The sequence below is a fragment of the Atheta coriaria genome, unplaced genomic scaffold, assembly GCF_025399875.1.
Source record: "Atheta coriaria isolate IRGN ID8LTWV9N9 unplaced genomic scaffold, Caltech_Dcor_3.1 hic_scaffold_8_pilon, whole genome shotgun sequence".
NCBI classification, from domain to species: Eukaryota; Metazoa; Arthropoda; class Insecta; order Coleoptera; family Staphylinidae; genus Dalotia; species Dalotia coriaria.
Window position 1 is genome coordinate 4,990,282 of NW_027045450.1, and position 16,268 is coordinate 5,006,549.

The window sequence follows — 16,268 nt, forward strand, 5'->3', positions numbered from 1 at the left end:
TTTATAATTAAAATTATGCCTGACTTTTTATTCAATTCAAAATTGCAGATTTTTTTAAAAGTTTAAAAATGATTCATATTCCGTACCCTTCTACAAGTGTCTTTAAAATGGCTTAAAAATCGACATTATTTTCACATTTCAAAAAGTTGGCTTAGATAACAGCCTGTATCTCGTTAACTAATGCACATTTTGAGAGTTCCTAATGGCCATGTTATAGTTTAAAAGACGCTCCAGATGTTAATTGATAATATGTACTGCATACAAAAGTGGAAACACTTGGGAGCATTAATTATTGATTATATTAGTCTAAATTGTGGGACTTGTATCTGTCACATTCATAGATGGCACTAGGATGCACTAAAAATCGTAAAATCGAGTTATACGGTTTATATTTATCAACAAACGTGGGCACGAGAATAGTTTTGTATACAATGCTTTTTATCGCATGTGTCTCCGCGCGCTGTCTCCTCGCGCTGCATGCAGCGTAAATCTCGTTTGGTTTTGATCGCATTTATCGTGCATACTGCAATCGCACGCAAGGTCGAGTGCCGTCGACGCGTCGGCTTTGCGCACCTCTTGCTTTCTTATCATATACTGTCCCGTCGTTGTTTACGCAGTTTCGGCATGCACTATCGGTAGATTGCAGCCAGTTTCGTGCCGGTCTTATATCGTTTATTCGGACTTCAATATTCTAAATTTGTGTTATACTCGAAGATCAATCGACTATTTATTTGTACTTTGCGACAATTGTAATTTGTTTAATGTTCGGAAATGCCGGCTTTTGATCGCGTTTGTTATGTATATTACAAGTCACGTGATAGTGGATTTGATAACATTCTTCACTCGGCGTTGTGTTTGGTGTCGGTTAAATTAACCGGATATATTTTATATCGCCACCATGTCGATTCACATCATTAAGAAAGATCCATCAGGCTCGTGTAAGTATCTATTAACTAACAGTACAGATTGTTTATTTTGTGTTGATTGTTAATAATAACATAATTCAATTATGCTTTGAAATGAAATTATGTTATGAGTATGAATAATTGTTGTTTTAATTTATGTTTTTGTTTAGTTACAGCACTCGTTGTGCCTGAAAGTCCGATAAGCTGTACACTGGTAAGTTTATAATTCAATTATATTTTTCGATCAAATTTACATTTGCTGTTTATAAACAAGTTTTCTATTTATCACGTACTACCTACCTGTACTACCTGTGATATTGGCAATTTAAAAAAGGACAAAAAAAAAGAAAAATTGCACTTTTAGTCAGGTTTTTGGTCCTTTAAAATTAAATTATTTTAAATTCATATCAAATGCAGAATTTTCAAATCTTTCATAACTTTCAATCCGTTGGTCGCTATCGCTTTTAGTTTAAAAGATATGCACTATTGTCTTTTATTTACTCAAATATGTCAAAAACGTTGATTTTTCCTTGTTTCTTTAGTTATATTGCAATTAATCGCAATTGTATAGTTGATTCTCATTTGGTAGCAGGGTTTTGATAGAAGTGACTCGGGATCTAGACACCTTATGTGGATGAATGTATAGCTGACTCTCATTTGTCAATTTTTCTTAGGCTTTAAAATTCTATCTCTTATATTTCCAATTTAATCAGCTTATTTTATAGAGAATTGCCCGTAGATTAAGACTGCGATTCGTTCCTTTCTACCTCTTTTAGTTTATGAGATATTCGCGATTGAATAAAATGGGCAAAAATTGCAAAATATCACTTTTTAGCACTTTTTTTTAGTCGCGTTTTTCGACCTTTTACTGTAGGAAATATAATTATTTTATATTTTTATCTGATTGAGAATTTTCCAATCTTTCATAATCAACAATTCGTTGGTATCTATCTCTTTTAGTTTAAGAGCTATGAATTTTGAAAATCGTCGAAAAAAGTATCAAGCACCCCCCCTTGGCAATTTTTTTCTTAAGACTTAAAATTTTTTCTCTCAAATTTCCCTTTTAACTATCCTATCTTATAGAGAAAATTCAGTAGATTAAGACGCTGCGATCAGATCTTATTTATCTCTTTTAGTTTACGAGATATTCGCGATTGAATAAAATGGGCAAAAATTGCAAAATATCACTTTTTAGCACTTTTAGTCGCGTTTTTCGACCTTTTACTGTAGGAAATATAATTATTTTATATTTTTATCTGATTGAGAATTTTCCAATCTTTCATAATCAACAATTCGTTGGTATCTATCTCTTTTAGTTTAAGAGCTATGAATTTTTGAAAATCGTCGAAAAAAAGTATCAAGCGCCCCCCCTTGGCAATTTTTTTCTTAAGACTTAAAATTTTTTCTCTCAAATTTCCCTTTTAACTATCCTATCTTATAGAGAAAATTCAGTAGATTAAGACGCTGCGATCAGATCTTATTTATCTCTTTTAGTTTACGAGATATTCGCGATTGAATAAAATGGGCAAAAATTGCAAAATATCACTTTTTAGCACTTTTAGTCGCGTTTTTCGACCTTTTACTGTAGGAAATATAATTATTTTATATTTTTATCTGATTGAGAATTTTCCAATCTTTCATAATCAACAATTCGTTGGTATCTATCTCTTTTAGTTTAAGAGCTATGAATTTTTGAAAATCGTCGAAAAAAAGTATCAAACACCCCCCCTTGGCAATTTTTTTCTTAAGACTTAAAATTAATTCTCTCAAATTTCCCTTTTAACTATCCTATCTTATAGAGAAAATTCAGTAGATTAAGACGCTGCGATCAGATCTTATTTATCTCTTTTAGTTTACGAGATATTCGCGATTGAATAAAATGGGCAAAATTGCAAAATATCACTTTTAGCACTTTTAGTCGCGTTTTTCGACCTTTTACTGTAGGAAATATAATTATTTTATATTTTTATCTGATTGAGAATTTTCCAATCTTTCATAATCAACAATTCGTTGGTATCTATCTCTTTTAGTTTAAGAGCTATGAATTTTTGAAAATCGTCGAAAAAAAGTATCAAGCACCCCCCCTTGGAAATTTTTTTCTTAAGACTTAAAATTTTTTCTCTCAAATTTCCCTTTTAACTATCCTATCTTATAGAGAAAATTCAGTAGATTAAGACGCTGCGATCAGATCTTATTTATCTCTTTTAGTTTACGAGATATTCGCGATTGAATAAAATGGGCAAAAATTGCAAAATATCACTTTTTAGCACTTTTAGTCGCGTTTTTTGACCTTTTACTGTAGGAAATATAATTATTTTATATTTTTATCTGATTCAGAATTTTCCAATCTTTCATAATCAACAATTCGTTGGTATCTATCTCTTTTAGTTTAAGAGCTATGAATTTTTGAAAATCGTCGAAAAAAAGTATCAAACACCCCCCCTTGGCAATTTTTTTCTTAAGACTTAAAATTTTTTCTCTCAAATTTCCCTTTTAACTATCCTATCTTATAGAGAAAATTCAGTAGATTAAGACGCTGCGATCAGATCTTATTTATCTCTTTTAGTTTACGAGATATTCGCGATTGAATAAAATGGGCAAAAATTGCAAAATGTCACTTTTTAGCACTTTTAGTCGCGTTTTTCGACCTTTTACTGTAGGAAATATTATTATTTTATATTTTTATCTGATTGAGAATTTTCCAATCTTTCATAATCAATAATTCGCTGGTATCTATCTCTTTTAGTTTAAGAGCTATGAATTTTTGAAAATCGTCGAAAAAAAGTATCAAACACCCCCCCTTGGCAATTTTTTCTTAAGACTTAAAATTTTTTCTCTCAAATTTCCCTTTTAACTATCCTATCTTATAGAGAAAATTCAGTAGATTAAGACGCTGCGATCAGATCTTATTTATCTCTTTTAGTTTACGAGATATTCGCGATTGAATAAAATGGGCAAAAATTGCAAAATATCACTTTTTAGCACTTTTAGTCGCGTTTTTCGACCTTTTACTGTAGGAAATATAATTATTTTATATTTTTATCTGATTGAGAATTTTCCAATCTTTCATAATCAATAATTCGTTGGTATCTATCTCTTTTAGTTTAAGAGCTATGAATTTTTGAAAATCGTCGAAAAAAAGTATCAAACACCCCCCCTTGGCAATTTTTTTCTTAAGACTTAAAATTTTTTCTCTCAAATTTCCCTTTTAACTATCCTATCTTATAGAGAAAATTCAGTAGATTAAGACGCTGCGATCAGATCTTATTTATCTCTTTTAGTTTTAGAGATATTCGCGATTGAATAAAATGGGCAAAAATTGCAAAATATCACTTTTTAGCACTTTTAGTCGCGTTTTTTGACCTTTTACTGTAGGAAATATAATTATTTTATATTTTTATCTGATTGAGAATTTTCCAATCTTTCATAATCAACAATTCGTTGGTATCTATCTCTTTTAGTTTAAGAGCTATGAATTTTTGAAAATCGTCGAAAAAAAGTATCAAACACCCCCTTGGCAATTTTTCTTAAGACTTAAAATTTTTTCTCTCAAATTTCCCTTTTAACTATCCTATCTTATAGAGAAAATTCAGTAGATTAAGACGCTGCGATCAGATCTTATTTATCTCTTTTAGTTTACGAGATATTCGCGATTGAATAAAATGGGCAAAAATTGCAAAATATCACTTTTTAGCACTTTTAGTCGCATTTTTCGACCTTTTACTGTAGGAAATATAATTATTTTATATTTTTATCTGATTGAGAATTTTCCAATCTTTCATAATCAACAATTCGTTGGTATCTATCTCTTTTAGTTTAAGAGCTATGAATTTTTGAAAATCGTCGAAAAAAAGTATCAAACACCCCCCCCTTGGCAATTTTTTTCTTAAGACTTAAAATTAATTCTCTCAAATTTCCCTTTTAACTATCCTATCTTATAGAGAAAATTCAGTAGATTAAGACGCTGCGATCAGATCTTATTTATCTCTTTTAGTTTACGAGATATTCGCGATTGAATAAAATGGGCAAAAATTGCAAAATATCACTTTTTAGCACTTTTAGTCGCGTTTTTCGACCTTTTACTGTAGGAAATATAATTATTTTATATTTTTATCTGATTGAGAATTTTCCAATCTTTCATAATCAACAATTCGTTGGTATCTATCTCCTCTAGTTTAAGAGATATTAATTTTTGAATATAGTCGAAAAAAAGTATCAATTTTTTCTTAAGAATTAAAATTTCATTCCTCAGATTTCCGTTGGAAATATAATTAATTTATATTTTTATCTGAGAGAGATAGAGAGAAAGGTTAGATGGCGCTACGATGTACGGTTTTGCATTAAATATTGCTTGTTGGTGGTAGTGAGTGCACACCATGTCCGTGTGGATCACGCTTTTTCGCGCAAGAGATAAGTTTGTTTACTTGCAGGTATCGAATCTTTATTTCGTGGAATCAAAACACACCGTTGCTGTTTATTATATGAGCATCGTAAATTTAAGCAAATATTCTTCAATTCTTTCATGAATATGACTAACAATTTTATATTAATTCTAATACATTTTTATTATCAGCAGATTACGGACTAATGTGTTACCTGGTAAACGAGAAACGATGCATGTTCAAATTAATTATCACTTAAATATTTAATGTAAAGTCTGACAATTTGTCAGCATATGAAATCAGAATTACGCAAATCGAATTTTAATTTTTTTTTACCTTTACTATTCTAAATTTCGAAACTACTGTATCACTTATAGATGGCAATAGCATGGACTATAAATTGTAATAATAAAAATAAAGAATTATGTTTGTTTGAACATAATATACACTTTCTTATCGCATTGCAGTGCTTCGTCGTTGCCAGCACCTCACGCCGCATGGTGCTGCATCTTAGTTTAGTTTAGATCGCAAGCATCGGGCCTATTGCAATTCATGCAGCAGGTACAGATTCTTATTGTGAACTGTTGCATCATTGCTTGTGCAGTTTTGCAGTTTCGGTAAGCGCTATCGATGGATTGCAGCCACCAGTTTCGTGCCGGTCTCTAGCGTATCCAGAGGTATTTCGCGCAATGCGTATCGTTTTATCGGATTTCTATTTTATAAATTTGAATTATATTCGGTTATCAGTCGACTTAGTTGTCTTATTGTCGGTTGTGTGATCAACCGAAAACATATTTCAGCTTGAGTAAGTAACTTTTATCTGACCATGGCGATACTCAGCACAGAAAGTTTGTTTTCCATTGTATGGAATGTTTTCGTTTTAACTTATTTATTGAATTATTGAGGCACTTACCTGATGAAAGTCTATAATTATCGTAAAATAAAAGGATTTATCGTTTATGTTTTCTTTTAATTACAGTACTTGCCGTACCCTTGCAATCCGATGAGCGCTACATTGGTAAGTTTATAATTAAGTTATAGGTTATTATTATTCGGTTAAATGATTGAAGGTCTTTCACCTGCGTGTTGCAATAGCCTGCGAAATCGCGGGGGGGGTATATTTCACTTGCTGGTAATATGGAAAACGGATCCTATTGCGGAAAACCTTTGTGAAATATTCAAATTTTTCATCGGATTCTGATAGCGCAAGAGGGGTTTTATTAATTTAGTTGAGTTTCATTCGGTGGTCCGTAGCAGGGTGGCTATAGGAGGTGGCTATTATCAAATTATTTATTTTAATTTTACGATGTGTAATGTTATAAATATATTACTCTAGCACTGAAATGAAAATAAGTAATACTTTACTATCCTACACCAATATAAAGTGTAAAGTAACCTTTACACACTACGTTTGTGTCAACTACGCCTTGGAAGTTAAAAAGTATGAAATAAAAAGTATAATAAATAAAATTTCATTTTTGTTGTTATTAAGTTAACGAAATTATTCATACAATTATTTATTTCTATTTTAAAAAGTGTTGGGTCACAATTATAATACTGTAATACTAAAATACGAATAAATATAACTTTACCGGCTTTTAAACGTGTTTTATAAAGTGTAAAGTGCGCTTTACACACCAAGAATGCGTTAACTGAGCCTTGGCAGGTTGACACAATTAAACGTAACACATAGTACACGAAGGGTGCATTCGCGTTGGACGCTTACGCGCTGTGAGCGCTCACGCTTATAAGCACAAATTTTTAGTGTTCGAGATGGCCTATAGGCGCTTAGAATCAATAAATAAATTTCGTTCGTTTTGGATATTGTGAGCGTCAATAATCATCAACATGGCAACTGTTTATCAAATAATTTAAATTTTTATTTTTTAAATTTTAATTTAATTGTAAATTTTATTACTTTCTGGATCAGTTAGCTCAACAGAAATTAATTTTGGTTGACTGCTTGCCATTTTTGCGGGATTGTAAAGAATTTAACAATTTAGAAATAAATGAAATTTTTTGGTTAGCTTATGCTCAAGTTGCATTCGTTTTGACAGATAATAAAAATTGGCGCTCACGCTTTCGCTGCCCTACCTCTGTGGCGTGAGCATAAATGAGCGCGAAGTCTGTGCTACGAACTCAGCCATGAGCGTACTTATGTGACACTCACAGCGCCAAGTCGAACGATGAAAATGACATGTAAGCACGCTCACAGCGCGTAAGCGTCCAACGCGAATGCACCCGAAGTATATAGTACATCAAACATAAATATATAAAATTTTACTTTTGTTTTTATTATTAATGTAATAACTTATATAATTATTATTTCCATTTTTGAGTGTGCAGTGTTATAAATGCATCACCGTGGCACTGAAATAGAAATAAGCAATATTTTATTGTTCTACACACATACAAGGTGTGAAGTAACCTTTACAGAAATTTTTATGTTAAGTGAGCCACAGAAGTTGTACATAAAAAATACTATGCAAAAAATACTAATCGTACGATAAACTTTCGTGGAAAAACCTTCAAAAATGCCCTTTTTGTGTTTTTCGGTCGGCTAATTTTGTGGTTTTTAATGTTTAGCGGGCGAACGCAGTGTCGTAAGACAACAGTTTTTTCACCAAATTATAGGTATTAAAATTCTTTATAATTTTCATATATAACTTGTGAGTTTGAGCCTCGGGAAATCTTCAAAAATGCCCTTTTTGTGTTTTTTGGTCGGCAAATTTTGACGTTTTTAATGTTTAGCGGGCGAACGCAGTGTCGTAAGACAACAGTTTTTTCACCAAATTGTAGGTATTAAAATTCTTTATAATTTTCATATATAACTTGTGAGTTTGACCCTGGGGAAACCTACAAAAATGCCCTTTTTGTGTTTTTTGGTTGGCAAATTTTGTCGTTTTTAATGTATAGCGGGCGAACGCAGTGTCGTAAAACAACAGTTTTTTCACCAAATTATAGGTATTAAAATTCTTTATAATTTTCATATATAACTTGTGAGTTTGACCCTCGGGAAACCTACAAAAATGCCCTTTTTGTGTTTTTCGGTTGGCTAATATTGTGGTTTTTAGTGTTTAGCGGGTGAACGCAATGTCGTAAGACAACAGTTTTTTCACCAAGTTGAAGGTATTAAAATTCCTAATACTTTTTATATATAACTTGTCGGTTTGACCCTCGGGAAACCTACAAAACTGCCCTTTTTGTGTTTTTTGGTAGGCTAATTTTGTGGTTTTTAGTGTTTAGCGGGCGAACGCAATGTCGAAAGACAACAGCTTTTTCACCAAATTGTAGGTAAATTCTTTATAATTTGCATATATAATTTGTGAGTTTAACCCCCGGGAAACCTTCAAAAATGCCCTTTTTGTGTTTTTCGGTCGGCTAATTTTGTGGTTTTTACTGTTTAGCGGGCGAACGCAATGTCGTGGGGCAACTGTTCTTTCACCAAATTGTAAGTATTAAAATTCTTTATAATTTTCATGTATAACTTGTGGATTTGACCCTCGGAAAACCTACAAAAAATGCCCTTTTTGTGGTTTTCGGTCGGCTAATTTTCTGATTTTTAGCATTTAGCAGGCGAACCCAATGTCGTAAGACAACAGTTTTTTCACCAAATTATAGATATTTAAATTCTTTATAATTTTCATGTATAACTTGTGGGTTTGACCCCCGGGAAACCTACAAGAATGCCATTTTTGTGTTTTTTGGTCATCGAATTTTTTTGTTTTTAGTGTTAAGCGGGCGAACGCCTTGTCGTAGGATAACCGTTCTTTCACCAAATTATAGATATTTAAATTCCTTTTAATTTTCATGTATAATTTGTGGGTTTATCCCCCGGGAAACCTACAAAAATGCCCCTTTTGTTTTTTTTTGTCGGCTAATTTTGTGTGTTTTTGTGTTTTAGCCGCCGAACGCAATATCGTGGGACCGCCGTTATTGCACTAAATTGTACGGTGCTTTGAATGGGAGTCACTTCTACCGCTACCTTCGCACGGTGCCCTAAATGGAATTCTTTATGGATCCTGTAAGAATAATTAATTTTTTAATTAATGTATATTTATATTTCATTTACATAAATATTTTTCAGTTGTGAGATGAAGCATTGGCTGGCTAATCCTGAGATGGCAAAGTTTACCAGTTAGGACCAACCGGAGAGGTTCCGTTGTACTGTATTGAGGCTGATGTTCTGATTACTGAAAATGGATGTGTCAACTGGAATAAAATACCAAGAACGTATGTTAAATTTTGGCAATTTATAATATTTTATATTTTACTATTCTGTTATTCATTCTGGTTTATAGTGTCTAAGAAATTGAAGATTAGATTACCGGTGATGATGATGATTCCAAATACGATTGAATGAATTTACAACATTTTGAAGCTGATATTGAAATAATTTTATGTATTTTGTTAAGAGGTATGAAAAGAGCATTATCTAATTGCATATTATTATCTTGTTTTCTTGCTTGTATTGTTAAAAATGCTGTATATACTGTGAAATTGAGTTTGTGATTCTACATGTTTGAATAAAATTGTTGTTTTATATTTTTAACTATAAATTTTTATTGTGTTATTTGTTCTCAACGGAGAACATTGCTCACAACATCGTTACTCCTTTAATTAATCCATTAATCCCTTAAACTTTAATGGAAATGCCACTGCTAGATATTGGAAATAGTTCAAAATCTCTAATATTGTATCAATATTAATTTAAAAACGGTATCAGTAGTGTCATCTATCCACGAGTAACAAAACTACGCCGCTATTCAAGAGATTTAGCCTACTGCACTTTCTGCGATCCTAATATTCAAAAGAATTTTGTGACCAATTTCAATGGATTTGTCGACAAAATTTGTCGAGAAAATTGCTGAAATGTTGCTGCTCATCAGTCTGTAGTATTAGGAACGCAGAAAGTGGACATAGACAGTTCCCGTCAAATTATTATATATATTATTTCAATTTGTTTCAAAATTCTAACTTTTAATTTTTATCATAAAAAAGAGAAATCTTTTGCCATTTTTTTAATAAAATCTTTTCTTTAAAAATTTTTTGTGCCATTTTGATGATTTTTCAATAATGATGCCACTTTGTAGAGAATTTTTCAAGGATCAAGATTATGTAGTTCTTAATTTTCTAGCCCTCTTAGTTGTCGAGCTCCTTCAGAATTCGAAAACCGAATTTGCTGAATAAAGATTTTTAAACATTCATTTTACCCGCCATTACTAGTTACCGCCTCTTTTATTTACTTACCTCCTCACCCTTTCTGCGATCCGAATAACAAAACCTGAGTTTCGACTGTTTCGAGTCAAAATTTTGTGTCATTTTGCCTCACAGAGTCGACAAAATAAAGATGGAATATTAGGAGCGCAGAAAGTTGAGAAGGCTGATAAAGTTTTCGCGGCAACTAGTAAGGTGCTGCCTCTAGTGGCGACGGGCCGAAGCTCATAACTTTCGGTTGTTGTAGTTTCTAATTGATAGATGGCACTAGCATGCACTTTTCAAAATAAATGGTTTAAGGGATCGTTAAATACGTGATCAGGTAGAAATAACAGAAATAATTATAATTAGAAATACTTAAAAAATATTCTTTATTAAAGAAAACACACAAGCATAAACAATGGTCCTTCTACGATGTTAGACTCAGGTGCAAAATCCCTAAAACAAGCAAAAATTAGTCCTTCGAACAGAAAAATGCAATTTCGGGGGTCAATTTGTGAGATAATCACAAAAGTTTATAGGAAAATGATAAAGAAATTAATTACTTACAATCTGATGGAAGAATGGTCCTTCTACGATGTCAGACTCAGGTGCAAAATCCCTAAAACAAGCAAAAATTAGTCCTTCGAACAGAACAATGCAATTTTGGGGATCAATTTGTGAGATAACCACAAAAGTTATATAGGAAAATGATAAAGAAATTAATTACTTACAATCTGATGGAAGAATGGTCCTTCTACGATGTCAGACTCAGGCGCAAAATCCCTAAAACAAGCAAAAATTAGTCCTTTGAACAGAAAAATGCAATTTTGGGGGTCAATTTGTGAGATAATCACAAAAGTTATATAGGAAAATGATAAAGAAATTAATTACTTACAATCTGATGGAAGAATGGTCCTTCTACAATGTCAGACTCAGGTGCAAAATCCCTAAAACAAGCAAAAATTAGTCCTTCGAACAGAAAAATGCAATTTTGGGGGTCAATTTGTGAGATAATCACAAAAGTTATTGAGGAAAATGATAAAGAAATTAAATGCTTACAGTGTGATGCACGAATGGTCCTTCAACAATGTCAGACTAACAAGCCTAAATTAGTCCTTGAAAACACAAAGATATTTTAATTTATTCGATAGGATATTAGGTTTTATCTACTTACAGTTAATTTTTTTAAGACAATTTTCTGTTCCACACTGCATCCTTGAATCATCCTCGATCTTCTTTATATCTTCGATGCACTCCCAATAATTCTTTCATACTTCAACTAATAATAATCAAACTGAGGTTAGGTCTTCCCACGTTGTACAAGCAATACCGTACTTGGTAAACACAAAAATAGAATTAGATATCTTGTGTAAAAGGTGGGACAAAAGAAATACTGAATTTTTTTTTATTTTACATGACCTTAAATATTTTGAAATGGTACCAAACTCTTATGTTAAAATTTAAACAAAATACACACTATATACCCATGTGAATAGGTCCTTGCCAGAACTGTGAATATTAATAAAAACATTCATAAAAGAGAAATTGGACGCGAACGACCGCCCATGCAGAGAGAGAGAGAGAGTGAGAAAGAGTAAGAGAGAACAAGGGAAAGCGAGAGAGAACGGGAGAGAAAAAAGAAGAGAGAAAGTTACATTCAAATTATGTCGAAATACCCGCGAAAATTTTCAGCCTCCTCGGCATTCTGCGATCCGAATAATGTAAACCGATTTTACCATTAGTTTCGACCTGAAATTGGACTCGCGCGCACACACACACACACACACACACATTAAGTAACTTCTTTAGCTAACTTTTACCATTTAGCTTCTATTTACAAATTTGAATGAAATTGGCATTCGACATAAAAAGAGAAATCTTTTGCCTTTTTGACGTGATAACGTCTTTAAAATCGTTTTACGGGTGACCGGTTCAGAAGCATTGTGTCACGAGCGAGGTCGATCGCAGGTATACCCCCCTCTCGTTATAACGAGAGAGAGACGGACCGATCTCCCGTCTCATCTCGAGCGCTGCCAGTCATTCCGACCCCCCTCTCGTTATAACCAGAGAGAGACGGACCGATCTCCCGTCTCATCTCGAGCGCTGCCAGTCATTCCGTGCCAGTCATAGCGTTCGAGTGAGTTGACCGATCTTCCGTCTCTCTCACTCTAGCGGCATACAAACGAATGGAGATTTTCTCGTGCGGTTAAGTTTTCGTTGAATGTTTTATCGGCCGATAAAAAGTTTGTAGTGTGCGGGGAGCCTAACAGTAAAACAAAATGTGAAGTGCAAGTGAAGTGTTACAACAATTGCAACAAACAAAACTTATATCACGAATAAGACGTTATCACGTAAACATCTCGATCGTAAACCTACTTTACAAACAACTTAAATTTTTTTATGACAAAACATTTCTTTAATTTTTTTCATTCAAATTTGGTCGTTTTTCAAAACATATTCTCTCTTCTTGTGAATTCCTCACGGATCAAGATAATGAAATTCTTTTTTTCCTAGCTCTATTAGTTTCTTTGATAATCACCAATTCGATGATTTCGACCTGAAAATGTTTAGGAAAAAAGTTCGTCACTGTTGTTCAGCCAAAAATAATTTATAAAAATAATTTCGACCCTATTATTCGACCGAAAATGTTTGTGAATACGATTTTGACGCTGTTTTTCGACCAAAAAATAAAATTTATTGGACAAAAATGGCGATTTTTAAACCGTATTTTAGGGTACTTCCGGAAGGGCTAAAGGGTTAAAAAGGGACGCATCGTGTAGAGGGACTCTTGAACTCTAATATGACGGTGAGAAACTTCAAGAAAGTCAATTAGTTCGGGAGATATAAGACGTTTTCCACGTCATGTTTTCAAATTTTTATTAAATTGCTAAGGTTTAAAGGGCGTTTTAAGGTACTTCTAAAAGATCTAGGGGATTGGAATAAAGTGCGTTGTAGAAATGGTCTCTAAGACTATAATATGGCGTTAAGAAACTTGGAGAAAGTATATTAGTTCAGGAGATACAGGGCGTTTTCTACACTATGTTTTCAACTTTTAATAAAATTGTCAATTTTTGAGGAGCATTTTAGGGCATTTCTAAAGGGTTTACGGGGTTGAAATAAAATTCATTACAAGAAGAGTCTCTTAGACTATAATATGACGCCAAGAAACTTGAAGAAAATATATTAGTTCTGGAGGTACAGGGCGTTTTCCACACCATGTTTTAAAATTTTCTTAAAAATGTCAACTTTTGAAGAGAATTTTAGGGCACTTGCAAAGGGTCTAGGGAATTGGAATAAAATGCATCATAAAAAGGACCTTTTAGACTATAACATGGCGTTGAGAAACTTGTAGAAAGTATATCTGTTTAAGAGACATAGGGCATTTTCCACACCTTATTTTCAAATTTTTATAAAATTGTTTCGAAGAGCATTTAGGGCACTTACAAAGGGTTTAAAGGGTTCGAATAAAATGCATTGTTAAATTTCTCAAAATTCAACGTGCCGGTTGTTGTAACTTGAATAAAATCATTTGTTTGATACGCTGTAGTTGTTCAATTTCCTCTTGTTCCGCCCCCTAGAATACACAAGTAAAAAAACATGACCTTAATAATGATAATGATGATTTTAACAAACCTTCATCTGCTTGACGCGTTCCAGTTGGTTTTCCATGTCTTTTTTCATCTTCTCATGCACACGTATCTTTCCGGTCAGCTGTTGAATGATATTAACACCACCCTGGGTGGATGACACTTCCTCACTATATTTGTTCACAATCAACTCGTAACTTTCCATGCTTTTTGTTGCTTCTTTCCACTCGTCTTTCTCACGCTTAATGCTTTCCTCTAAATCTTCAAAAGATTGTTCCAATTTTTCAATGGTTCCAGTAATGTTATCTGTTGCATGATCAAATTCTCGCTTAGCAACATAGAATTCATCATTGAAGCCTTCAAAATCAGTGCGCAGTTGTACCAGCTCATCGTAGATCCTGGATGACTCAGCCCTCATCTGATTTGTTTCTTGGTACAACTTCTTGCAGAGATATCTCATCTCTGCGATATCATCCGTCTGTGGAGTTTCATTTGTAGGTCTCTCCTTCGCCAATTTAATTGCCTCCGCAACAGTCGGATCTTCCAACTGGAGAATCTCTAATGTTCTAGTTGCGTTACCAATGACGGCTTGTAAACCTTGTAAGTAAGACCTGCACTTCTTGTAGAGCAAGCTCCTTTCTCTAAGGTTACTGATAAAGACTTTCAATTCATCACCATGCAACAAATCCCTCCCACTAACTCTCTCAATGTACCTAGCTTCTGATTAATCTGTTCTAAAACAGCTTCGTTCTTATTTTTCACTTTCATGATGAAGTTTGAAAGTTCCTGCTTTTTATTTGCAATGATAGTTGCTTGATTCCTGAAGGGGAGCAGTTGATCATCATTGGTGTTGGTCAAAGTCAATTTTTTATTGAGGAGAGTTTGTACTCGTTGACTTAAATCCTCCATCTGGATATTAACAACAATAAACAAGCATGTCAGATGTTTATAGTCCTACAATTTCAAATAAGTACTAACCTCAGTATTGATAGTGTCAATTTCTTCCGAAGTAGGTTCAACTTCCTGCGCGACTCTTTCAAAAGCTTTCAACTCCAATATAATCTCCTCATGCTCCCTAGGTAATTGTCCCTCCATCAATATCTTGTTGATCTGCACCTCTTCGCGAATCTGTTGGATAGGATCCATATTTTCCGGACGACGTCCAGCGTTTTGATTAATAGTGCTTTGAAGGCTCTTTATATCAGAATTCATTTGAACTAACAGATTTTTTGATCACGCAGCTGATCAGTAAGCTTATCCTTTTGTTTGACTTCGCTTCTGTAAGACTTAACAGAATTGATCAACCCTTCACGATTTGGGACATTTTTTAGTTTGTCATTCTGCATATCCAGACGTTGCACCAAGAAGGACATATCGGCCGACATCTTTTGGTATCCTCCTGTAATTCTGTCGACTCTGCAGCATTCTTTTTATCACGGGTGTTTTCATTGTAAGCCACGTAGAACTTCTCGATGAGTTCTTCATAAGCGATGTTCATTTGTTCAATATCTGGATCTCCGAGTAACTCAGGAGGAAGTTCAACTCTTTCTACAAATCTTTAATAATAGAAATTAATACTGATTGTTAGAAAAAGCGATTATCAATCTCACGTAGCAAAATAAACTCGTTTCTTGACTTTCTCAGTGTTGGAAAGTAACCAGAAAAGAATCGGATGGATGATGTTCCGACGTCCCATGATCAAACCTTCGCGGAACTCACTGGCAGGAATGTCTTTCTCCGGAACATATTTGATTGATTGTAATGCCATAAGGATGTTCATTATGGACTGTTCTTTATTCTTTTGTACATCAATCTAAGATAAACATTACTTTATTCAAGTTTGCAAATTAGTAAATATTTAAAGCTTACTTTGGCTGTAGCTCCAACCATGCTGAGGACATTCATTAGGACTTCGAGCAGTTCAGTTTCCGAAAGAGATCCAAATGATATCATGTTATAGTCTGCATCGAAGAGTTTGTTAAGCTCATTGACAATAAAACGTAGGTTGTCCATTTTTACAAGGGAGAAGAAGTAAACATGTGTTCTAGAATAGAATCTGAGACGCAATAGATGTTATGGTTTGTTTGTATCCAAATGTTTGGAAAGATAGTAGGTACACAAACATGCGTGGTAACTATGTATCAATTTGTATTCCATGCGCATTAGTATCACAAGAATACAATTCAAAACTCTTT

At 33.4% G+C, this 16,268-nt stretch overlaps 1 protein-coding gene across 1 annotated transcript; it reads right to left on the minus strand.

Moving 5' to 3' along the window:
- Window positions 1-10,860: 10,860 nt before the first annotated feature.
- Window positions 10,861-16,234, minus strand: LOC135797495 (intraflagellar transport protein 81 homolog). Its single transcript, XM_065309895.1, is given in 13 exon segments — window positions 10,861-10,942; window positions 11,054-11,105; window positions 11,218-11,269; window positions 11,382-11,433; window positions 11,546-11,601; window positions 11,661-14,060; window positions 14,120-14,763; window positions 14,766-14,982; window positions 15,052-15,305; window positions 15,308-15,463; window positions 15,466-15,629; window positions 15,684-15,886; window positions 15,943-16,234. Coding segments are annotated over 8 exon segments (1,863 nt in total). The 5' UTR covers window positions 16,087-16,234; the 3' UTR covers window positions 10,861-10,942; window positions 11,054-11,105; window positions 11,218-11,269; window positions 11,382-11,433; window positions 11,546-11,601; window positions 11,661-13,979.
- Between the last annotated feature and the right edge of the window lie 34 nt (window positions 16,235-16,268).